Below are 24,689 nucleotides of genomic sequence, written 5' to 3' on the forward strand. Positions count from 1 at the left end.
CTCTGAGATCATTTCAGGCAGTTACCAAATGTGCACCCCACTGAACATCATCAACACTGAGACCTTGTCTCTTAGTGACCTATGGGTTTATCCAGCACTTCACAAAGGAAAGCAGAAAAGCAGTTTTATTTTGGTGTTTCTAAAGGCAAGCAATTTAAACATTACCAACACTACAGAAATCCACTATATTTTCCTTCCCATGCTGTAGCTATTCACCCCAACAACATTTAACAACAACTCTTCATTTCTCAGGAATGCAGGACCCAGCACAACCCTGTAGTAGCAGACTACCACCTATCACAGGGTTTTCAGGTTCATCACCACAGAGGTCGCACAAAAATATCTTATTCTACTCTAGTATCTATGCCAGATACCCACAGTTTTAACTAAGACCATCTGGTAACTCCATGTTGTGAAGACTCACGACAGTGAGGAGTAATAAAAGACCCGTGGTATCTGTGGTTAGGTTACAAGCTAATGATGTTAAGTACTGTCTTTATTTTTACATAGCCTCAATGCTCCAGACTACATGGAAGAGCTTAAAAATGATTCCTTCAAGAGATTTATGAAATCAAAAACCCATCCTGAGGTTATCATTTACAATGCCCACAGAACTCATGGCCTCAGTACATTTGGAGTTGGCAGTACTACTGGTCCACGGACAACAAATCCCACAGAAATTACCCTGGATTCAGACACGTGTATGACCAGGAATTTAATGACAAATAAGATAAATCTGTCTGCTTTGGAAGGAAGTAAAGAGTATCCAGTATATGTTAACAACAACTCCACAAAATATTATGTAAAGATCCATTCTCATAAAAGAAAAAACCTTTTAAAATGTTCCATCTGATCTTGCTGTTGCTTTAATTCATCTTTCAAGAGAGAGTCTTGTGGAGTTGCATTTAAGTCTCAATCAGTGCAATTGTGAGCTGAAGTGTATGTGCAACTCGCTCTAAATGACTTTCATCAGAATATTCAACACCTATTGTCATTAACGTCATTCTGAGGACTATCAAAATAACATGCGACCTGCACCTCTTCATCTATATCACCCTCAGCTCTAAACTTCTTGATGCTGTAGCAGAATGAAAATTGTTTTAATTTAGACCTTTATAAGCCAGAATTATAAGCACACCTGAAAAAAGTACTTGCTAAAAGCAAAACAAAACTCCAAAACCAAACCAACTTCGCAAAGCACTGCAAAAAACAAGGACAAAGCCAACCTTTGATTTCCAAAGTCGTTTTTATCAAGATCAGAGAGATTAATAAAACAATTATCTAACATTTGCTGTCTTACTAACTATATTACTTATACACGTCACAGTTACCTTCCTAAAAGGAAAAGCAGCTGGACATCAGGGTAATCCCCAGTGATTTATGGGAGATGAAAAAGTTACGAGCTGTCCTGTCTATCATTCTAATGGTTCTGTGTCATGCCTGACAGTCTTACCCACAGCTAAAGAAGCATTTTCTTTTGCTTCGTTTCTAGCAGGAAATGCATTCTCCTTTAAAGTAACCAAAGATAGGAAAGAAAAGGGAAACAGACCTCCTTCCCCATTCCCTATCTCCCACCAACCAGCATGGAAGCAGCCTCTTCTTCTCATGCTCTCCCTCATTCAAGTGCACATTTTTCCTTATCTGTTTGCCTCTGGTGGTCATTTACCTTAAGCTATTTGTTATCAAGTGGAGCACTGCAATGATTAAAACAAGCTAGAGGGAAAGCAGGAGCACGGTGAGGACCGTAGCCTCTTTCCACCTGTCTTAGTCTGAAGAGCTGCAGCCTATTTCATCCCATCAGCCATCCTGACCTGTCAGGTATCATAAGCTTCATTCAGACAGTCAGCGGAAGTAGAAAAGGGGTTCACTTCAGCCATAGAAATCCAAGTGACAAAATACGTGAACTTTGCACTGAGGAAATCAACGGCTCTGTCCTCCCAGGGACAGATGGTTTCTTTCTCACACTTTAGTGGAGTTATCTATTGTCTTATGGGAAGAAAACTAAGAATGCAGTTCTCTAAGCAGCACCTACTCTAGAGCTGGAGCAAGTACTGAAAACTTTGCAAGCCATCTGAGAACAGGCAAAATGCCCTTTGCTGCCACACTGCTTTATCAACTCAGCTCTGGAAACAGGACATGGCATTCCAGCTGGCATCACAGAAGGAAAGCTACCTGGCTCTAATTACAGTCTCTGCGCTCCTACAGTCATCATCCAGAGCTCATCAAATTCATTATTATAGACACTGAGAGGGAAATATGGATTCCCATTTAAACCTAGTAGTATTTTTAAAATGTTGAAAGAAAGCTGCAGCTAGGCTAGTGACATCTCTCCTGCTTCCTAACTTAGAATTTTCAACTTGAGTTATAACATATAAGCAAAGGGCTACGAAGAAACTCTAGCTTCTAAGCCAAGCCAAAAGAGACATGCTGTCATTCTCAGACCAACATTTAACATGTCAACAAGTTCTGGCAAAACAAACAATGTAGTAGAAGGCAAATAATTTATTAAAAAATTCAAATCATGCATATCAACACTTTATATTAAAAAAATAAACCAAGTCTTTGGCATGCTTCCATGGCTTATTATGTACGTGCTGAGATTTAAGATTTACCGTACTGTGCATACATCTTGATCTTTTTTTTTTTATTTTTTTTTATTTCTTGGGGAGTAAAGTAATCACACTTCAGTTTCCTTTCACTTTACATCCTACGTATTAGATCACAAAGCTGGCACGTACCACAAATACATTAAACTTCATCTTCTGCTCCGGAACAGAAAGAAGTGCAAATGGCAACACAGAGACTGGTCGCTGACCAAAAAACAGTGCAATGTTTTTCTTCTGAAAGGGTGCTAAGAAGTATGCAAATCTAACTGTAGGCAAAACAAATTCATGGTATAAAATGTACGGCACAAATCTAAATGACCAAAGCTTATTTCCATTAAGGTAACCGCACTCAGGATAGCAAACCGCACAGGTGTTAAGAGTTCACACATGCAGTTACCATTTGGGTGCACCTACAGTATTTAGGAGACAGTTGACCTTTTAAGTGGACAAAGAGAACACTGCCAAAAAGAAAATCCACAAGATAACCTAAAAAGAGAAAGAAAATGCAGCCAACAATCTTTCAGCAGAAAAATCTCGTTACTGCAGAACGGACCGCTTACAGAAACAAATCTTTCCCCTCCTGGGGCTAGCACAAATGAAAAACTGAATGGAATTACCCCTTGTGCTATTGCAGAAAAAGTGCAACTAACTATGTTTCTTCTTCGCTGGCTGCACTGACAGTCTCTTCTTTTCCTTGCGGGCTGCACAAGTATTGCAAACCTATCTCCTACTGCGAGCAAAGGATTCAAAGATCAGATGAAAATTGCAGTGAATCTGAACTCTGAGAAAAGGATAAATGTTTCCTCCCCTGGGTCTTAAAGATGCCATGATGCCTGTTAGTTCCCTTTATCTGGTAAGAAACCTGAAAGGTTTTATCAATTGCACAAGAAAATATTACATTATTCATTACTTTGATATAGCAAATCTAAAAGAGAGACAAGCAAAAAAATCCAATGAAACACGCAGTTTGAGTTTTACCTGGCATTGGCACCTTTAAGGTCACAGAAGTGCGTGAGTAAAGCTTTCACTACATCACTGCAGACGACTTTAACTACATCAATGTGACTCAGCCTCAGTCGCAGCTGCTTGGCAATCTCCCAGAAGTCTTCTGACAGCAGCTGGTACAGCTGCCCTTCATCTCTGCTGAGTTGCCCGTACCAGGACAGGATGTAATCTCTGTAGATGTAGTCAAACACTGAAAAGGAAAAGTACAACAATAAATAGCAAAATCTGCAAAATGAAGGCACACTAGGATAGGAGAAACTTAGTCCTCCACACCATTAAATGGGTAATATGTTTCACAACTTCTCCACTGGGTTTTAATTTCTCACCAGAGCGTGAGGTTGGCAAAGTTACAGAAATTTGCACCTAACAGGTTACTGGAGGTCACTCTGCAGAGCAAAGTCCATAAGTGGATTTGCTCAGACAGTCAGGCTACTAGCTACACACTAACCTCAAGCTAATATCTGTCTTAACAGTGGATTCGATTATATGAACGACCCTATAAGCTGCCTGCCTACAGGCTGTTGCAGACTGAAACCAACCTTCCTCAGATACAAATTCAACATTGTCTCCACTCCAAAGTTAGAGCTAAAAGAGGAGGTGCTAAGATTTTTCTATCTGAAAAGACATACAGAATGCTACAGAAGGTACTAAAGGATCAGAAGAGCTAGAGATAAAAGCCAACAAGCAGATTAGCAAAACAGCATGAACCTGAAAGACAAGGTAACATTCCCAACTGTACATACAAGCAACAGGATTACTGTAACTGCAAGTTCCATCACAACACATTCTTCTACTTTTTTGACTTTTTGACCTTTGTGTGTCTCAAGCTTTACTGATGCATAACTAGCAGGTGCCTCTGGAGTTGTAGGAGGTGTTCAAGCTACACCCAGCACTGCCAACAAGTTGGAGGAAAAGTTGGCAATGGAGGTGTTGTGAATGGGATGAAACCAGTTTATAACCAGAGGGGTAACTGAAAAGAGAGGGGAGAAAAAAATGTCACATGCCTGTGAGTCTGAGCAGGTTCTTTATCAGGCATCCTGATTTCAGAGTTGTGTTGTTGTTTGGGGTTTTTTGTTGTTGTTTTAAACATAAAAAAATACACCTCACTTGTCATTGTAAGCACGTGGTTTAAAGCAATCATGCTACTTCACTATTTCTTAGTTTCCACTTTGATAGAAATCGGTGGGTTTTTTTGCCAGCTTAATAAGCTATAAAAAGCTCCCTGGCACCATGACAGTGAAATTAATAATGTACTAATAGCATAACAACTTATACTGAGTAATTTTGCCTCCCTGAAATGCTAGCAGACTTCATCCTACATCACAGTACCAAAATCATTTCAAAAGAAAACACTAAAATTGATAAAAGCTTGTAGTCAAAGTGCTTTAGAAATAGAATTCCTTGCGTTTATAAAGAAACCAAGTCACTTTACAGAGCTGGAGTAAGTTAGATGGCATTTACTAAGACATTTCAAGGCTTCTAAATGACTTATTCGGGGAAAAACAAAGAAATGCATAAAATAAGTCAATAGAAGTTCCAAAGTTTCTAAAGTAGTATAATTCCTAAGTGCCCCTTGCCTAAGGAGCAGAGTTATGGCACAGAGGAGTGGTGGCTCCTTATCTGCACTGGCCAGATCTCTACAAAACAGGAGTACAACTTGCATCTCAATCTCGTAGGCTATCTTCTCTTCTAGAATACCTCTATTCCAACCAAGCCTTAGTCTTCTCCTAACACAGATCTGAAATATTGGCTTTATACAAATGCATTGACTTCAAGTACCAAAGAAAAAGTGAATATCCTTTCCTGAAAGGAAAGGCCAGAACAGTTTCATTACAAGCAATTCCAAAACTCTTCTGTAACTGTATTAGCAATAGAAAAAGATGTACAGCTACAATACTTGCTTGAGCTATTCCAGAACAGGAAGAATCACCACCAATGAAATTTAAGCACAAAATGAAGATGAATTCTGTTAGGCTCTTGCATCAGGCAACCAAACAGCTGTTCAGAATACTATGTTACTACAGAGCTAGATTTAACACACGACACAGTTATCATAAGCTGCTTCTGTAGAAAAAAAAAGTTAAATAAAAAAATTTAGCAAAAGATAACAGACTATACTGTCTTAAGTACCTGGCAAAGAACTGCTCCACAGAAAAAAAAAAACATTGAATGCTTTGCTACTTGCTAGTTGCTAACTAACACTGGACAAACTGGCTTTGCCCAGTACCCAAAGCCAGTTCAGTTAAACAAAATACTCTTTTCTTCATCTTCAGAGAAGAAGCTAAAATACTAAAGCTCCTCTCTTGAAGTTCCTAAGAGCTAATAATCTGAATTGATGCAATGCTATCATTTCAAAAATATCTATTTTTAAAGTTAAAGAGATTAAAGGGTTAAAGAGTTAAAGAGCCATTACTTACCTAATGTCCTTCGGACTTTATTAGGTTTTAGCTACACAATACAGATCAAGATGATGAAGCCTTATGCTTAATGTTACCTTAATTTCCTTAAGTTCCTCATGCTCACTAAACCGGTATTTAGGCTACGATGCTACTGGCTGGTAAAAAGCTGTGTGAACTACCAGACTTCAGGAGTGGCAACCAGCCCCAGACATTAGCAACAGCGATGTTAAGATCTGACTTCTGTTCTTCAAGTTTGTGCTGGGAAAAGTACTAGCAGTTCATGGTTCGGCTGCATTTTACACCATTCAACCTTGATGAAACTGACACATTCCTTTTATAGGTTAGATGTTATCACTGCTCCTATGCAAAAAAAGATCATGCCCATACAGTTTCCCATGTTGTACTGTTCGTGTTATTAACTTTTTTTAAATCAATTTTTTTAAACTTTTGCTGAATCATTACTATAGATCAGTAGGAGAAACAGGAAATTCCAAATATATAAACAACAGAAGAAAAAATACATTAAAAATGCCCAGGAGACACATTAAAAAAGTATCAGATAAATTTTTGTACAAGTGACTCCACCCACGTATTCTCTGCCAAGAGAGTTTTTAGATCCAAGTGTTTGAATCCCAACAGCAGAGAGAGCATGAATTCAATTCAGGCCTTGCTCAAATACTGGACCCAAACAGCTGATTTTTGAGAGCTGTGGGGAAAAAAAACACACCTGTTCAAACAGAGTGGCAGAAAGCATTGCAATTTTTTTCCCCCTAAGAGCCAACACGTAGATCTTAAATTGGGAAATTAGATAGATTGTGAAAATATTTCTTTTTTAAAGGAAAGTCCTGATGCACAAACCTAGCAGAGTTCTTCTAAAGGGTCAACAAGAATGCATATAGGCAAGATCTGATCCACAGGTATAACCTTATCAAATTCCCAAAATCTTTTCATCAAGTCAGACTCAGCACAGGACCTAAGGAAACTAAGCAGCTGTGGGGGAAGAGGTGGTTCCCTGGCATGAAACATTTTAAGGGCCAAGAAACAGAGGGCATCATCAAATAGCCAATTTTTAGCCAAAATAATATAAGTATATATATAAATAGCCAAAATAATAAAAGATCACAGGATATCAGGGAATTAGAGGATGAAATTTAGTTCCCAGGAGGCCAGCTACTCTGGTGGCAAAGAAGTCTAGTGACAGCTGCAGCCTTTAGCCACAACAGCACACTGTGCAACAGCAGCTGGGTCTGCCTGACCATGGCCTTTCCTAAGAGGCATTCGTGAGCTGCTCAATGACATGGGATGCAAGCATGAGGCTCCCAAGCAAGGAATAGCATAAAAAGCATCAGAAGGAAAGGCTAAAAGTGTTTGTAAAACTGGGTCATCTTTTCTTTGCATAAGAAATGAAGGGCAAACAAGAATCATATCAATCTAGCAATGAAAAGCATGAAATATTCTGGAAAAACACATTTTAGTGTTAGTCACCCAGCTGGCTGAAAAAAAAGGACTCAGGCTTAAAATGAAAAGGTTTTCTTTCTGCTGTATTCAACAAGTTAAAAATCTTCACATAATATTACATCTGTTCTGATTCTGCACACTTTAATGCAACACATCACAGGGTAGCAGGGCTAATTCACTGCTTTCTCTCACTTTATACCTGTAGCTTACGCAAAGATGCTACAATTAAGAGGAAAGAAACATTCTGAAGCTTTGTCCTTTTGTACTACTTGCTTGTCAATGGGAGACAGGAGTTGCTAACCGAGCTGTAAACAGACGTAAACCTTTTTGGTGCAGAAAGCGACTGACATTGTTGAATGTCAACTCCATATACTTCTGTTGTACTAACTTCAGAAAGAGAAGCTATTCCACAGGAGGGCATCTATTGTCAGCTAGTCAGCATCACAGGAAAACCACGGTGCTTGTTAGTTTAATGAAATAACACTGATAGCTGAAATGGAAACATCAATAACCCCTTCAATTAAAAGTAAGGATGATCGATGATGCCTATTCTCACCACTACCTTAAACAGCCATGAGAACAAAGAAAAAAATGCAATAAAGCACATGACAGCTTATCAAGAGAGAGAGACATCACAAAACCTCAGCAAACTGTGCAGTAATGGGGAGCTGCTCTAAATAAAGAGAAAAGTTCACACAGACTGGCAGTAATACCAGCAAAAGTGCAGCACAAAAGCAAAAGCTGACAGGTAATTCTGGAAGGATGCAAGATAGTTAGCAACATACTGTAAAACTTGGGCAAATTTAATTACACGGATGATGAAGAATAGCTGAAGAAACCAAAATATGAACTTGTAAAAGAGCATCCACGTGGGCAAGGAGTATACCACTGATCATTTTACTCTAATAAAGTAAAATGTCTCATTTTGCAACTCATTCAGCATCTCAAATTCAAACTGTCTCCAACACCTTTGGGAGATGAAAAGACTTGCTTTAATCTACATACGGTAGAGTGAGAAGTCTCATCCTTTTTAAACTGTGTAACAGAGGACAAGCTGGCTTTGTTAGTCACTTAGCTAGGCCTGGAAGAAGTACAACCCATCTGACAGGTTTGCTCTCCAAAATTCAAGGGTGTGAATGGAAAGTAAAAATTGTTCTGAAAAGAAATGGCAATAAAAAAAGTTGTCATAGCAGTAAGTCCTCAACTCTGAGAAATGAATCACTTAAGAAAATTCTTAACTAACTTTCAGCCTGACCAGGTAAGGATGGACCTATGAATCCAACACTGCAGAAGTACTTCAGACAAAGATACTTCAGACAAAGGTTTCCAAAAACACAAGCTTCTCCCATATGCACACAGGAGGGAAGCACAACAAAACAATTTTCCACCCAGTAATCCACAACAGCTCATCTCTCTTCAAATAACCCCTCTACCTCCATTCCCATGCTGACAATGGGCAACAGTTCACAATCTTAAGCCACAGACTGCACTGGTGATCCACAGATCTCATATACTGCAGCAGTCAAAAGTACAATTCATCGCTTCTGATTCAGTTTTCATGGCAAAAATTTGACCAAATCGAAAGACCAACTGCAAGAGCCTCGATTTTACAGTTCATGGAAACCCAGTTGAGTCCTTGAAATGTTAGGCTATTTTTTTTTCCCCATTTACAAAGGACTCAGTTTTCATGTATTTTCCAGATATTTACATAAAAAACAGCAGTTAAAACAAGATGACAGTTCAACAGCAAACACAACTTCACGTTACTCACTGTAGCTGATCTCTTTGAAAGACCAAGACTTTATTTTTTCTATCAAGGAGGAAGAAACCAGGGCCATTCCAAAATCCAAGCATATCGTACAGTTACAGTTTGGTAAGAGGACAAGGGGTACATACAGGATCCAACGCTCCTCTGTCCAAACTAAGACTCACCTTCTTTCAGTGCCTTATCCATGTTGTGAGAAATGACCACTCTCCTTGACTGAACTGAATCATGGGAGCTCCCAGTCCAATTACTCTGAAATTCAAAGAGAACATTCATAAGAAGGAATAGTTGTTGTTTTAAATGACAACTAGAACTGGAATTCAAGGTGATCACACTCTCATCTGTATGTGTGCATATGTGTAATCTTTGCAGTGTACCAGGCTTCACTTAGCCTCCTAAAATACTTCTAAAATAAAACTGAAGCCATTAGCTCTCTTACAGTAATTTAAGTTCACATTCTTTCAGGCTTCTTCCTTCAAAAACATTTCTGGCCACTGCATTTTAAGCTGCTGGACAATACCAACATTGGCCTATTTTGAAGCATTACTGCGCAAACAGGTGGGTGGACGAAGAAACATTTTTCAGTTAGCAGACAGCATTCTGTGATTCACAGTCCCTATATAGGCAGGAGTATAATTAAAATCTGAAATAGAAATTGTCCCCATTGCCACTTTGCTTGCTTCAGTTCTCTTCTTGGGAATTCAGACTCATATAGACACAAGTAACTAAAATGAGTGGTAGCAGATGACTTACAAGAGGAGAAGCAGCAGCTGTCCAGCTATACCTATCCACTAAAAAAGGAGCACAGCTGCACCGTGAGAAGACAGCACTTCCCACACATGCCCCCAGTGACTGAACCATACACCAACAGAAAACACAAAAGCAGTATAAACTTCAAGGAGGATTTAAGCAGAAACACTCTTCGGGGTTTTAAAAGGTATTATACCATCATTTCAGCCAACCTGCAGGCTAATGCCTGGTGTATTTTAGTGTAATGTTATCCACCTACTACAGATACGTGCACACAGACTCATACTGGCACTACCCAAATTGCTCACTTCAAAATTAGCTCAACTCCAGCCAACATAAGAAAATTATAAATGCTGAGCTCTTGTGTCTTCTTGCCTGCCTCTCAATTTGGGACCTTTCTGCAGTAGAGGAAAGAACACAAAACAAATGCTGTAAGGGAGAATCCCCAATCGCAGCATGGTTCTGCACTGTAACTGCATGATGCAATGCGCATTTTCAGGAAGCTGGCTTCTTACACCATTGGATCCTTCCATGTTTCAACCTTGAATGTTGTAACATGATGGAAAATGAAGTACTGAGAGCAGAGCAGCAAGGTCCCAGGCTACAGCAAATAAGGATCTGCTCAAATGCAACAGCCATGGACACAGAAATAAAGGAAAGAAAGCTGCTTACCTTCAGAAGGCCTCACGTACACAGGGATCTCCAGACAGATACCCTTGCCTCTAATGAGGACCCATAAATGATGTCTGGAAAGGGGTGGATCCTGGCCTCACCCCTTCCGGTAACTCAGGTACATTGCATGCACCTGATCAGGTACACTGCACCTGAGCTTCCCAGGATTGGCCCTGCCTTCTCACCAGGTGCTCAATCGTGGGTTCAAGCCCTGACTTAGCATTTCCATTACAAACATTCATGTTAAGAACAAACCAGGACTATCACCTTAGCATCCGAGAAACAGCACATCACTGAGATGGAACCTCACATTTTAGTTTGCAAGAATATATTTCATTGAGAGGGTTTTCTAAGGCTGATAACATCTGACTTCTAAAATGTACTGATTTATTTCTTTTTGTAATGAGAAGCTGGTAACAGCAATGTTTACAATTAGAAAGTTCAGGACAAGTGATCAAAGAGAACTTTAAATGGGGAGAAGTGATCATCAACATTAGCAATGGTGATTTTGCACCTGCACAAGTGTAATTACTGCAGGAAAAAGGGAGAAGCATGTCATGTTGGATTTTCTGAGAAATCTTCCATACCAAAACAGGCATTGCATACAATGACAAACAGACTGAGAGAAAGGTACAGACCAAGCAAGAAACCTACCTTCCACTTTGTTTAAAAGCTAATTTTTCAAGGACGGGTGAGAATCTAACATATGAATAAATACAAACATTTAAATGCATTGGAGTGACAGTGGCTGGGTTTGCTCACACTTAGGGGAGAGGTAACTGTCACCTTCAGCTACCTGATGAGAGGATAAAAAGAAGGAGCCATTATTTCTTGCAGCAGTATAGCATGAGGGGCACAGGACAGAGGCTGAAACACAGGGAATTCTGATCAGACATAAAGCAAAATTACTTTAATAATGAGGCTGGTCAAATAGCAGAACAGCAGGCCAGAGAGACTGCCAAACCTCCATCCCTGGAGACACTCAAAACTGAAAGGGAGAAGGTACTGAGTGACCTGACCGAGCCGTGAGCACTCCGGGCAGGAGGTTAGAGTAGATGACTTCCTGAGACGCCTTCCAAGCTGAACTGTTCTTGATGATCCTTCAGAGACCTGGGTACTTCATTTAGTGGCTGAAAAATGGACCAGATCTTAAACTGAGCAATGAAACAGCTGATAAAACTCCTTTTTTCCTTTCAGTCTTATGAACTTGCATTTAGCAAAATCTATTGCCTTGCTTTCTATTAAAAAAAAATCTGTTTCTGTGACAATAATGATGAATCAACTGAATAAACAGGCACCTCCAAGCTGGACGACATATGGCAACAGCCACCTTCAAAACAACAGTGACAACCTGCTAACACAGACTCACAGCACCTGCAATAACAGAAGGTCTTCCAAAAATTCACACTCCAAACTCAGCATTATCAACTGAGAGAATGCAAAATCCAGCTGATCTGGCAGATCTTCCCACCCATCTCAAGTTAGATGGATGTATGCAGATGTCTCACCTCAAAGAGAACAGATTCGGCTAGAAAACCATTTATTTGAGTGTTTTCACATTTTCCCCTCATGTGGCTCATCTACAGGAAAACCATGCTATGTTTCATGAAACTGTTGGCATCGCCCTGAGACAAAGATGCCTGTAAATGGCTTAGCTTAGCTCAAAACTCTCACTTAAATGCTCTCATACCCAGAATGTTCCCATCGGTCCTGACTCGCAGAGATGCAGCCCCACGGTGGGCTCCACTCCAACAGAATTTACTGCCAAAGAGGAATGAGAGAAACCAGGCTGAAACTTAAGTAAGATTTGACAAAATGACTTACAAGTTGTGGGAAGCACTTTTGGGAGGAACGTGCAAAGAATGAGGTTGCTAACAAATGGAGACGGCTGCTTCCTGGAACTGCTTACGCTTTCCTCGAACTTGTTTTTGTTTACAGCCTGGATGAGAAAAGAAAGGACACGTACATTTCCCAGAGACTTCTGAACAACATTCATTGTTCAACACTTTTGAGAATGGTTTCAGATGCAGACAACAACAGTCTGAAAAGCCCAGGAAAAAAAAAAACAGCAAAAACCAACTCAAGGCTGGCAATCAGCCAGATATCCAGGCTAGCTTGATCTATTATCATAGAAGGCTTCCGTGAATTCTCAGGAAACATATACAGTCCCAGTCTACAGAGCAACGTCACAGTCTGTCCTTTATTAAGATGGTGAGAACCCACAGCCTTGACTTTGAGGCCAGAAGAGCCATGTGCTATGGAAACCACTCCAGGGAGCCAGAAAAACCTGCAGACTGCTGCCTCCATGGCAGCCCCTGCCTGACAGCCCCGTGTGCCTACTCCTATCCCTCCCTTCCATGGTTTTTCACCCCGCAAAAGAGGTGTGTTCTGCCTCTTTTTAATGGAATCAGAACACATGCAGAAGAAACTGACCCATTCATTTTATTAATGTTACTTGTTCTCTTCTATGGTGCAAGCTCAACTGGGGAAAAAAGTAATCATGGGACAGAATGACTACCCAAACTCTCCGCAGATACAACATGAACTTCTTTCTCTGACAGCTGCTCAACTAATCATTTTTCATCATGTAACAAGGCAGTGGCCTGGGAAAGGATGTCATACTCTACATAATTGCCTTTTCCTTATGGAACTTTTGCTGCTCTCCTCCGCAGAACAGAAGAAATTAAGACCTGGCAAAAGCAGGAAGTCAATCAGATTTCATTTTTGCAGCACTTGTTACAGGTGTATGGCATTTTCAATCCCAAAGCATACCTTGCATGCAAGATACTTGCACTTCTGACCTTACTACGGAGTTTCTGGTTCCACCTCTGGGACTCCTTTGCCAGAGACTTGGGCACTCAGCCCACTGCTGCTCTTACTGACCCACTCAGCACAACCCACGTAGCAGGAGAAACTACCCAGCTCTCTTCCAGTGTTGTTTTCCATTGCTCAAAGTACTTTTCAAGTAAGAAGCAGCCCTCACAGAGGTACAACCTGCCAGATTTGCAGCAAAATATGAAATGTCAATCTAACACAACATTGAGATAAGTAAATGCTAAACATGACATAGTGCAGACATGAAGATAATGCTGGATTCAATGGAAGAACAGAAAAAATATTACACCATGACAAGCCACCTCGAAATACGCACAAATGAATACAAATGTGGAAAACTAAGGTTACAGACTGCTAAGGCATTATGGGACAAATAAATCAGAGTCTGAAAAGCATTCCGTTTCCTGAGATCAGTCTTCTGTAAGAGTAAAATTTTTGCTTCATATTTACATGCACAGGTAATTGTCATCCTGGCAGGACTTCCATTCTCAACTAGCTTACAAATTCCTATGGATAAGGGGCATTTCTGGAGCAAAAGCATTCAAGCTACAGGCCCCAAAGTGCAACGGTACACAGAAGCACAGGCGAATACTTGAGGCTTACGCAACATATACTCAAAATTTGAAAATATTCCTGAAATTGACAGGCAACGCTACGCTATCTTTTCATTACTTTAATTTCAGGACTTGCATAGTAGTAAATTTACCTGCATCATCGAAAACAAACTGCTAGCCTGCCTCTGTAAGAGATATCACTAAGAACGAAAGTATCGTACCCTCTGTTTTGTTGAAAATAAATGGAAGTGAAACGTATACTCTCCTTTCAGTGCAGAAAGGATTCATAAACTAGAAGCACTATCACTGACCAGAGCATTTGGCTGTAAGCCCAAGAGGAACTAAAACCAGCGTAACAGAACAGTAGTGAGCAGAGGCTGCAAGGACTAGCAGAAACACCAGCAAAAACCCTGCAAGCAGCAGAGTTTTCACGGTATTCCCTAATGGGGCAGAAAATGAGACAGACTGGAGAACACACTTGGTTTAAGGCAGATGTTAAAGTAAATAAATAACAACAAACCATAAGCACATTTGAAGACTTACTAAGGTGTAAAGAAGAAGACAGGAAGGAAGGAGGCAGTTTTACCTCTCCCTCACAGCTGCTCAAAACTCCTCATTACCTCAAGAGCTGCCCTGCAAGAAGCCTGAAATTGAGGCCCACAGATGGCAAATCTTCTGCTTCCTCCAGCTTCTGGGGCTCCTGCTAGCTCACCTTCACAAGCCCTGTCTGATGGCAAGCGTCCAACAGCAAAACAGGCTGAAACTGCATGTCCTTTGCCTCCCTTATCTGCCTTGAAAAGCACAGATTACACACAAATAACTTCCAATAATCTCATTATTTATCCCTCTATGATATAAAAGAGTGCTATCTTCCAAAATATAATTAAATATATTGTTAGATGTCTGTGAATTCATGGCAGATATATATGAGTGCTATCTTCCAGAACGCAGAGGTTTCAGTCACTACCCGACCCAAGGAGAAAAGCTTTACCTTCACTTTAATGACAAATCCCAGTAAAACCTCATGTTCAAGACCAGCACTTCAGGAACGTATGACACCATCACAAAAGTTTCCCTAAATTAGGAGATAAATATTTCTAGGAATGGAGAGCTGCTAAACAGAAGCAAACAAGCAATTGAACAGTCAGGAGCTAATGTTTTAAAAAACATTGGGAGCCATGGAAATCACAGGAAACTGAAAAGCAGGACAGTAAAATCAGCGTGTCCTTTTAGCTGAAGAAAAAACAAGCTCACAATTATTGCTTTGGTACTGCTGCGAGGCAGACCAGGTAGGTTGTTCTTAATACAGAGCATCATTCGTTTCATCTGCATTTATAACACAGCACCTGAATTTCATAAACAAATCCCTCAGGTTTTGCATCACTTAAATGCAGATAAACCAACCGCCTTATTCAGAGTTTTTGCTTTGAATCAGAGTCAAAATACCACACTGCAAAGAAAACTCCGTCCTGCCAGTTTTGTTTTGTCAAAAGTACAACTCGCACTGGAAATGTGGGGAAAAAAAGGTGTTCTCCTTCCCACTGCCCTGGTTAACACCATCCCTCACATGAGTCAAAGCCATCCCCCCTACCACTATGCAAGTTAGCAGTGGCACCGGGAACAAGTCAGAATTTTATGAGGTGACACACCTACCAAGTCCTTCCCAAGGCTATCATTGGTGTTAACAAGGTTGCTCACACCGTAGCAAAAAGCCCTCCGGGATTTACACCTTTTAACTGGAGTTCAACTGGTGCCTTTTTGCTGCCTTGCACGTTGCTGTCATCTTCTGCCACAAATAATCTGGTCCTAAACCTGCTCCTGGAAAGGGCTAAAAAACATCTGATAATGATGTCACATAGGATTTCAGCGTCATTCAATGCCCACTATTTAAATATGAATGGGAACTATTTACTACTGATTCCTGCAAGATATTATCATTTGTCTACACATCTCTCCTTCTCTTTCTAGGAATTATAAAAGAAAAGAGGGAAGAAACCAAAGCTTGTGGTCAGAGCTTTCCCATACAGACAAAAGCGCTTCTTCATAGCAACACAGACTTTATCAGCAGGCTTCAAATGCTCTTACTGAGATACCTAACAGAAGCCCAAGCTCCAGAGGGGATGAGCTTTGCATCTGTGAGGACAGCCTCTCCAGAAGCCATCTCAAGCAAAAAGAAAATATGCACTTTGCATTTCTGAAAGATGAACGCAGACCATTGCACTTCCTCGACTGAGTTATCCGCTTGCACAACAGATTCATGAAAATCAGCAGCACTAAATTCCCAGTGTAAGTGCTTGCAGAACTGGAGAACTCAAGAAAACTTCAGTTCTTCCAGCACAGCATGAAGAGCTCGCTCCAAGTCCCTTTGAAGTAGACTGAGTACTCCCACTCACTTCCCAAGAGCTAAGCCTGACTCCCACAAGAGTAAATATTTATTGCCGTATGCTTTCTGTTTCCTCGTATGTTAACCCCAGTGCGAAAATCAAAGAAAGAAAAATAAACATTATCCGATGTGCTCACAGACTTAAGAAATAGAAAAGAATTGATCTGTAGGACCCATTTCCTCCACAAAATACATACATGTGTGTGTGTGTGTGTATATATATATATATATATAGGCCAAGAGAGGGGTCATTCCTATTCTTCCTGCTCTTGAAGGACAAAAGACGTGCCAACACTGAAAGCATTCTGGCTTTACTGTCTTCCTGCCACCGGTTCCCAAAAGAGACAACGCAGCACCATAAGGTTCTATGAACATGGGAAGGTAACAACTGAATGGTAACGAGGAGCAGAGGCACGGTAGAAACATGCCATAAGAAGAGTAACTTCACATTTCTACCCAAGCTAAACATCCAGAAGACATTTGGAAATAAAAATCTCCACAGATGGCCGACATGTCTATAAGCTGCTGAGGCAGGCGCTACTGCTTCCTCCGTCTACACTGCACTGAACCAGCAGTCAGGAAAACTGCTCAACATACACAAAATCATCTTTGGAAGGAGTACTTCGAGCAGCTCAGGGACCCTGAAGCCATTTTTGCATCAAATATATACGGTGTGCATACACGTCAGCAAAGCAGTACATCAGAAGCATGAGAAACCCGAGTAAGGCACCTGGAATCAAAGCCAGGGCAACACACGGCTCTCCTTTTGGGACGGCCGCTCCTTCCAACCAGGTTACGTCCCAAGAGCAGCGCAGGGACGGGAGACAAACAACATCTCAATTGAATCACAGAGAAGGTTAAGAACAAAAACAATAATTCCAGAAAGAGGGCTGCAGTGGGCGGGCACTGCTGCTTTGGCAGCAACTTTAAAATCCCAGACTTCAGCCGGGTTCTGAAGTAACAGCACGTAGCATAGGGCTACAGTAAATCCCAGCACAGCGTAACAGAGCGCGTAAAGGAAGACTGGCTGTGCGCTACCTACGCTGACAGCTGGATGGGCACAGATGCGGGACACCGCAGAGAAGCAGGCACAGAAAGCGCGTCGGGCACAGCGACCGAAACGACCGCCCGTCTCCTCACAGCGGCACTCCCAGCCCTATTCGGGGGGCTTAAGCGTTACGGTTTTCACAGAGCGTGGGGACAGGGGCAGAAAGGGCGACACGTTGGGTTTTGTTTTCCTTCCTGCTCAGAAGGAACTGGAAAACACTCCTAAAGAGATCTACAAGGAGCTCGTAAGAACGGATCAATGCGCGCGTCCGAAGAGGTACAAAAACGCCCGCTACGGGTACTCCGGTCACACCGCCCCACTTCAGAGCGCGGCCGGACGCAGCGCCGCGCCGGCTCTCACACGTCCCCTCTCACGAACGCCGCCGGCCGAGCCCCAGCAGCGGGAACGGCCCGACCCCCGCCAACTACCGGCGGCCGCAGGCGCACACCCGTTATCGCAGCCTCCCCGCGGAGCGAAGTCCCGCTCCTCCCTCCCCGCGCATCCCCTCCCTCCGCCCCGAAGGCGCGGGGCAGAGCGCGGCCGAGCACGGAGGCGCTTACCGGCGGCAGCGGCACGCCCGCGGCGGCGGGGAAGCTCGGCGGCGGCAGGCGGCGGCCGCGCCACAGCAGGCCGAGCAGCGCGCCCAGCGAGGCGGCGGCGGCGGCGCAGCCCGCGTACAGGGCGAGGCGGAGCGGCAGCAGCAGGGCCCAGCCGGGCCAACCGCCGCCCCCCGGCCCGGAGAGCTCCCGCCCCAGCAGGGCGACGGAGGCGGCCAGCAGCCCCAGCCCCGCCGCCAGCACGAAGCGGGACGCGCGGGGGTCGTCGTCCTCCTCGTCTTCCGCCGCCCCCTCCTCGCCGGCGGCCGCCGGGGCGCCGCGACCGCCGGTTTCGCCGCCGGGGCCGTGCGAGCCCGCGGGGCCGGCGGCGCCCCCCCCCGCCGCTTCGGGCTGCCCGGCCGCGCCGCTAGCGCTGTCGGCTGCGGGGAGCATGCTGCTGGCGGCGCCGCGGGCAGCCAGCGCATCTCCCTCCGCGGCAGCCCCCCGCGAAGGTCGCCGTCGCCGGGGTCTCCCTCCGCCTCTCGCCGCCGCCACTGGCACCGCTGCGGCCGCCGGGGGAGCCGGCTCTCATGCCCGCCGGCCCGGCCGCTTCCTGGCGGCAGCACCGCCCGCCGGTGGGCGCGGGGAGCCCAACGCCGCGGCGGCAGCAGGCGGGGAGGCCCCGCCGCGCCTGGCGGGTCCGGCGGGGGAGGAGCGAAGGCGGTGCCGATGCCGAGCGCGGGGCGGGGAAGAGCTGCTCGGCGGCCGCCGGTCCCGCTGCGGAGGCGGGGCCTGCAGGGGTAGCGCTGCGGCTGCTGCCGTCCCTCTGTCCTGGCGTTCCGTAACTCCTGGAGGCACAGCGGCCGGGACAGAAAACGCCTCGCAGCACGGCGCGCGCTTTGCCGTATTTCTGCCACTCTCGCCAGCTAAGCTCAGCTTGCGCTGGCAGCTCCTGGTGACTTCTTGGTTGTAGCAGCTGCCAGCCGCGGCCGGTGCGCGGGCCTGGGTCTGTCCGACGAGCGACGAGACGGCTGCGCCTTCCTTCCCTCGGGAAGCGAGGCTCGGCCAGAGGGACTTCGCAAAAGGGGAGACGTCCCGTTGAGAAAATGGTATGCTGGAGCTCTGGGGCTACTGGAAAACACGTTTGGGTTCAGATTGGCGCTCTGTGGACGGGCTCAGTGCATCAAAGAGCCCTACATCTACTTTTTAAGCAACGGCTATTGCTGCTGAGCTCGGGGCCGTCTGCATTTATTCAAATTCGGCAGTTAGTGCTGTATGAGTAACGATACCATTCGTATGAAGAAAAGAGGTGCACACCGAGGCCATGGTTTCACAGATTTCTGTTAAGTTTCAAGAGTGCAAAGTACCACGGGATTAAAAACCAAACCCTGAACTTCCCAGAGTGCCTGAGATGTTAAGCAAGCCAAGGCCATGAGCATGGATAGAACGGGTGTCAAAGCGTTATAGCTACACCTCCAATACTGCACCCTGGAGATGCTTTGGGGGGCAGTTCACACCACAGAACTGTATTTCCTCTCAAAATACTGAAGCAGTGCTGAAGAGATTTCAGCTCCCCTTTTAGCCATCAGCCATACGAGTCCACGCTCTTTAACCCGATCCAAAGTCCTTTACAGTAGCTTAAATAGTTTTATTACACGGTTCATTCTATTTAGTGGATATTAAATTGCGCAAAGACCTTTTAAGCACCAGCTCAGGCCATCCACAGCAGCCAGGATTTATTATTTAAGTAATGTGTCTAACATGATTAATGGTAAAAATGATCACGCACAGCAAGCGAGAATACGAATGCGATGACAGTCCTTCCCTGTGCAAACCATCGTGTGCCCAAACATCCCGATGCTCCATCCAAGGGCTTGGGCTACAAAGCTCTTGCAGTACACCCAATCATTAAGACCAACGGAGAGGTTCTTGCAGAGCCCAAGAGTTTCTAAAGAAAACCCAACGTGCCAGAAATTTACCTGTAATGTTGTTTTATTCTCATCGGGCAGAAAACAAAAAGCAGAGATCCAACTCCCAGCACACATTTTATTCCTCAGAGCTCAGAAAATACAAAGCTCTGGAAGAGATCAGCACCTCTTCTGCTGTCTTCAGAATGAGCCACACAAGCAACAAGACAGAGCATGCAGAGGCCTCCTGCCACAAATACACCCAGGAAACAGCCCAGGCCTCTGTCAGAGCTACTTAAAGGGAATGGAATTGTTAAATTAACCTGAAGCAGAGCACCTAACATTGTTAGTTCTGTGTAAAGAGAGATTATTTTCTCATTAAAGTATTAATTCTCAGAATTGGAGAGGAAGATAAAAAATAGAGCTACCTACGATGGAGGTTTAGTCCTGCAGTGCTTACACACAAAAACCAAAAACCATTCTTGTCTGAATGAGTAATCCCACCAATTTTAGTCAGGCTACTGACAACTTCAGAAGTGAAGTTTTTGGATCAGGACCATTATCTTTCTGTAACTATTCCCTCCATGGTGGAATTATTTTGTGAGATCAGCTATTCAAACTCTTATCTTATTCAAGCATTACAGCAAATATCTTCCCTACAAACAAAAGGCTTTTTAGAGATCATGTTCAAACAGAATTGATGCCTGATTTTGGGGAAGAGTCAGCATCTTCCCTTTTTACTTGGAGCTAGGAGTGCAATTAGCTTTTTTCTGACATACCCTACACTGAGCCTCAGCATTGAGGACGTAATCTTCTATCTGTCCTTAAGTGACGATCTTGCATCTGTCACCTTCACAGTTCTGCATACCTTTAACTTTATACATTTACACTATCAGTATGTTTATACCAGCTGCATGTTACTTTCATGAAGCCTTTTTTCACATTTACTTCTTGCTTTATGAGCCTTTGTGGCTCAGATCATGTTGCTATAAAGGGGCACAATTTATTATTATTGTGTACTATCTTTCCTTGAGACCGCATTCCTCCTTTACCGAAGATGAATTGAACTGCTCTCCCACAAACTGTTATTTCTCTTGCTTGCATTTCTGCAGAATATGTCAGTTAGGCTCAGTACTTTGCAAAATGAATTGATTTATTCTCTCTATACCTTTTTGAGGCAATGGCATTTTGCCAATTTGCAGATGGAAACCCGATGCATCTGGAAAAACAAAGGGCAAAAGTACCTCTTTAATACAGTGCGGGGTACCAGAGATGAAATCTTTTGAATGCTCAGTGTTTTGTAGCACTTGGTGTTATCTGAATACAGCTTCCACTGATTTCAGCTGCAGTTGTGATTATTCAACATTTCAACAGCAAGATTCAAGAGAAATTAGACTGAAATAGAACAATAGAATGGTTTGCATTGGAAGGGACCTCAGGTACCATAAATGCAACATCAAACAAATATGAAAAGTTAGCTCAAGTAAGTTGAAGAATGTCTATTAAATATTCTGTTTCATGAGTAGAATTAGAATCTGGTTAACATAAGGCTCTTCAGTTCTACTTTTTTTTTTTTTCTTTTCTTGTAGTATTCCACCACATTCACTGTACACATTTGAAAGTACATATGCAGATATATATGCAGTCACACATGCACACGTATGTGCCTCTGCGTGTGTTCTCGTGCCAAATGAAATAGGGCCATATACACAACAGCTGTCTTGGCTGCACAGCCTGTTTCAGCTCAAAGTTCAGAATGCTCAAAAAAACCCCACAATCATGTCATTGCATCTTTCTCGTAATGAATATGGGCCAAAGTGGAGTTTAATTTTTTGGTTTTGAATGAGTGAATCTATAAACTGGTCATTTTCCTTTTCATGGAGTTCTTTCCTTCTTATTTAAAAGCCCCATTAATACTAATGGAGAAATGCCAAGGCCCACTATTGCAACTGACCCCTCAAAAGCACTGCAATCTTTCCCACTCTATACTGTACGCTACTTTTTACAGTGAAAGATCATTATCACAGCTGCCATCATCAGTGCCAGAAGTAAAGAAACTCTACCTGAAGGCTTTGTGTATGTTTCTGCAGTAATTATACTGAGACTTAAGGATGCAGAGATCAGGCTCAATCTCGAGGGAGGAGAGCATTCTAGTAGAAACAGGTACATCTCTTCTCGAGACTTTGAGGCCCTGGAGTGTGTCCAGGGTCTGTAGCATAAGCCTTACGTGGAGGGGCTGAGGGAGCTGGGATTGTTTAGTCTGGAGGAGGCTTGGGGGAGACCTTATTGCCCTCCACAGCACCTGAAAGGAGGTTGTAGTGAGGTGGAGAAGGAGGTCAGCCTCTTCTCCCAGGTAACAGTGCTAGGTGTAACATCATGTTGTGCCAGAGGAGGTTCAGGTTGGATATTAGGAAATATTTATCCTCCAAAAGAATGGTAAGGCACGGGAACAGCCTGCTCAGGAAAGTGGTGGGAGGTGGAAAAGAATCACTGCCCCTGGATATGTCTAAGAAATTTATAGATGTAGCACTGGGGGATGTGGATTAACGGGCAATATTGGTAGTAGGTGGATGGTTGGACTAGGTGACCTACAGAGGTCTTTTCTAACCTTAATGATTCTATGGAACACGCCTTATTTAACACAGGGTACCACTGCATCACACCTCATCACTCCAACCTAGAGCACCAGCACCTCAACTAGGACCCCCCACCACCTCAAGCTGAGACTCCTAGGGCTCCATCACCTCACCCTAAGGCTCCATTGCTTCAGCCTCGTTACCCCCACCTCCATGCTGGATACTGTCACCTCAGTACGGAGAAACAAACTCCACAGCCACATTCAGAGCTCCCTTGCGCGGAACCAAGAACACAGGTGAAGAGATGAGAAGCCCAACAGGAAGCTCGGAGTGGGCGGGAAGAGATAGGAGGGCCGGGAAGGCCACCCGCCCGCCCCCATCAGGCCCCACCCCCATCGGGCTCCGCCTCTCTCCGCCCAGCGCTATAAGAGACAAGAGGATCCGCCTTCTGGCGTGACGTGGCTGTGATGTGGGCTGAGCCGTTGCTGTGGCTCCCGCGCCGTTCCCAGAACGCAGCTGGGCTGCCGGCCTAGTCGTGGTGCCGCCTTTGGGGACGGTAGCTGAGAAGGGGCTGCGGGTCCGGTTGGAGGCGGTGCGGAGTGGTAACCGGCTCTTCTGTCTGCCTGTCAGTACCAGCTCCGCTGAGGCGGGAAACGCGTTCGTTAGCGTTATTATTCGCGGCTTCGCTGCCTTCACTGCTTGGGTCGCTGCCTGAGTGACGCGTACGGGGCGTCTGGGGGGCTTCTGCTGGGGCTGAGCCGTCAGAGTCCTCTCGTAACGGGTGGGAATTAAGCCTTGCTGGAGGTGGTCCCTCGGGGCTCTGTTGAGTGCACTTCTTCTGAAGTTGGTTTTGTGATGGTGTGTGTATGTATGTGTTTGTTCCTCCCTGCTGTGAGCCATATGAGGTGCCTTTAGTGTTTGCATTTGTCTGCTTGCATGTTTGTAAGTGATATATTTGAAACTTACCGTGTTTACAGGGTTTACAGGAGCATTTTTTTTTTTGCCTGGTTAGGAAGCTGCCCCAGCCCTTGGTGGCATAGGTGCCAGGAACATCTACAAGACTGTTTGGTCAGAAGCTGTATGGCAGGGTAACATACCTGGAGCACAGTGTCTCAAAGTGAACCAGCTTCTAAGTGAACCTGGGTATCTCCTCACTAAGTGAACCTGGGTATCTCCTCACTAAGTGAACCTGGGTATCTCCTCACTAAGTGAACCTGGGTATCTCCTCACTAAGTGAACCTGGGTATCTCCTCACTAAGTGAACCTGGGTATCTCCTCACTAAGTGAACCTGGGTATCTCCTCACTAAGTGAACCTGGGTATCTCCTCACTAAGTGAACCTGGGTATCTCCTCACTAAGTGAACCTGGGTATCTCCTCACTAAGTGAACCTGGGTATCTCCTCACTAAGTGAACCTGGGTATCTCCTCACTAAGTGAACCTGGGTATCTCCTCACTAAGTGAACCTGGGTATCTCCTCACTAAGTGAACCTGGGTATCTCCTCACTAAGTGAACCTGGGTATCTCCTCACTAAGTGAACCTGGGTATCTCCTCACTAAGTGAACCTGGGTATCTCCTCACTAAGTGAACCTGGGTATCTCCTCACTAAGTGAACCTGGGTATCTCCTCACTAAGTGAACCTGGGTATCTCCTCACTAAGTGAACCTGGGTATCTCCTCACTAAGTGAACCTGGGTATCTCCTCACTAAGTGAACCTGGGTATCTCCTCACTAAGTGAACCTGGGTATCTCCTCACTAAGTGAACCTGGGTATCTCCTCACTAAGTGAACCTGGGTATCTCCTCACTAAGTGAACCTGGGTATCTCCTCACTAAGTGAACCTGGGTATCTCCTCACTAAGTGAACCTGGGTATCTCCTCACTAAGTGAACCTGGGTATCTCCTCACTAAGTGAACCTGGGTATCTCCTCACTAAGTGAACCTGGGTATCTCCTCACTAAGTGAACCTGGGTATCTCCTCACTAAGTGAACCTGGGTATCTCCTCACTAAGTGAACCTGGGTATCTCCTCACTAAGTGAACCTGGGTATCTCCTCACTAAGTGAACCTGGGTATCTCCTCACTAAGTGAACCTGGGTATCTCCTCACTAAGTGAACCTGGGTATCTCCTCACTAAGTGAACCTGGGTATCTCCTCACTAAGTGAACCTGGGTATCTCCTCACTAAGTGAACCTGGGT

The 24,689-nt window shown here is 44.2% G+C and overlaps 2 protein-coding genes across 11 annotated transcripts in view; one reads left to right on the forward strand and one right to left on the reverse strand.

Annotated features, from left to right (window-relative positions):
• The window catches only part of SNX25 (sorting nexin 25), a 62,514-nt gene extending 43,802 nt beyond the window's left edge, over window positions 1–18,712 (reverse strand). Inside the window, exons 1-3 of one of the 2 annotated variants that reach the window (XM_015276561.4) lie at window positions 18,036–18,712; window positions 9,401–9,485; window positions 3,585–3,801 (exon numbers count right to left, since the gene is read on the reverse strand). In XM_015276561.4, the coding sequence (XP_015132047.2) occupies window positions 3,585–3,801; window positions 9,401–9,485; window positions 18,036–18,464 (731 nt within the window). In that variant the 5' untranslated portion in view covers window positions 18,465–18,712. Of the gene's footprint in view, window positions 1–3,584; window positions 3,802–9,400; window positions 9,486–10,655 lie in introns of both variants that reach the window. The other variant, XM_046940774.1, reaches the window with a different exon arrangement.
• Window positions 17,364–24,689, forward strand: part of CFAP97 (cilia and flagella associated protein 97) — a 28,729-nt gene continuing 21,403 nt past the window's right edge. For 2 of the 9 annotated variants that reach the window (XM_046940776.1, XM_040699640.2), the window contains exon 1: window positions 17,364–17,751. The gene's annotated coding sequence lies outside the window, so the exon portion shown is untranslated. Of the gene's footprint in view, window positions 17,752–18,795; window positions 22,791–22,944; window positions 23,353–24,689 lie in introns of those variants that run through there. The other 7 variants (XM_046940775.1, XM_040699639.2, XM_420507.8 and 4 more) reach the window with 5 other exon arrangements.

This window comes from Gallus gallus, chromosome 4, assembly GCF_016699485.2.
Source record: "Gallus gallus isolate bGalGal1 chromosome 4, bGalGal1.mat.broiler.GRCg7b, whole genome shotgun sequence".
Lineage (NCBI taxonomy): Eukaryota > Metazoa > Chordata > Aves > Galliformes > Phasianidae > Gallus > Gallus gallus.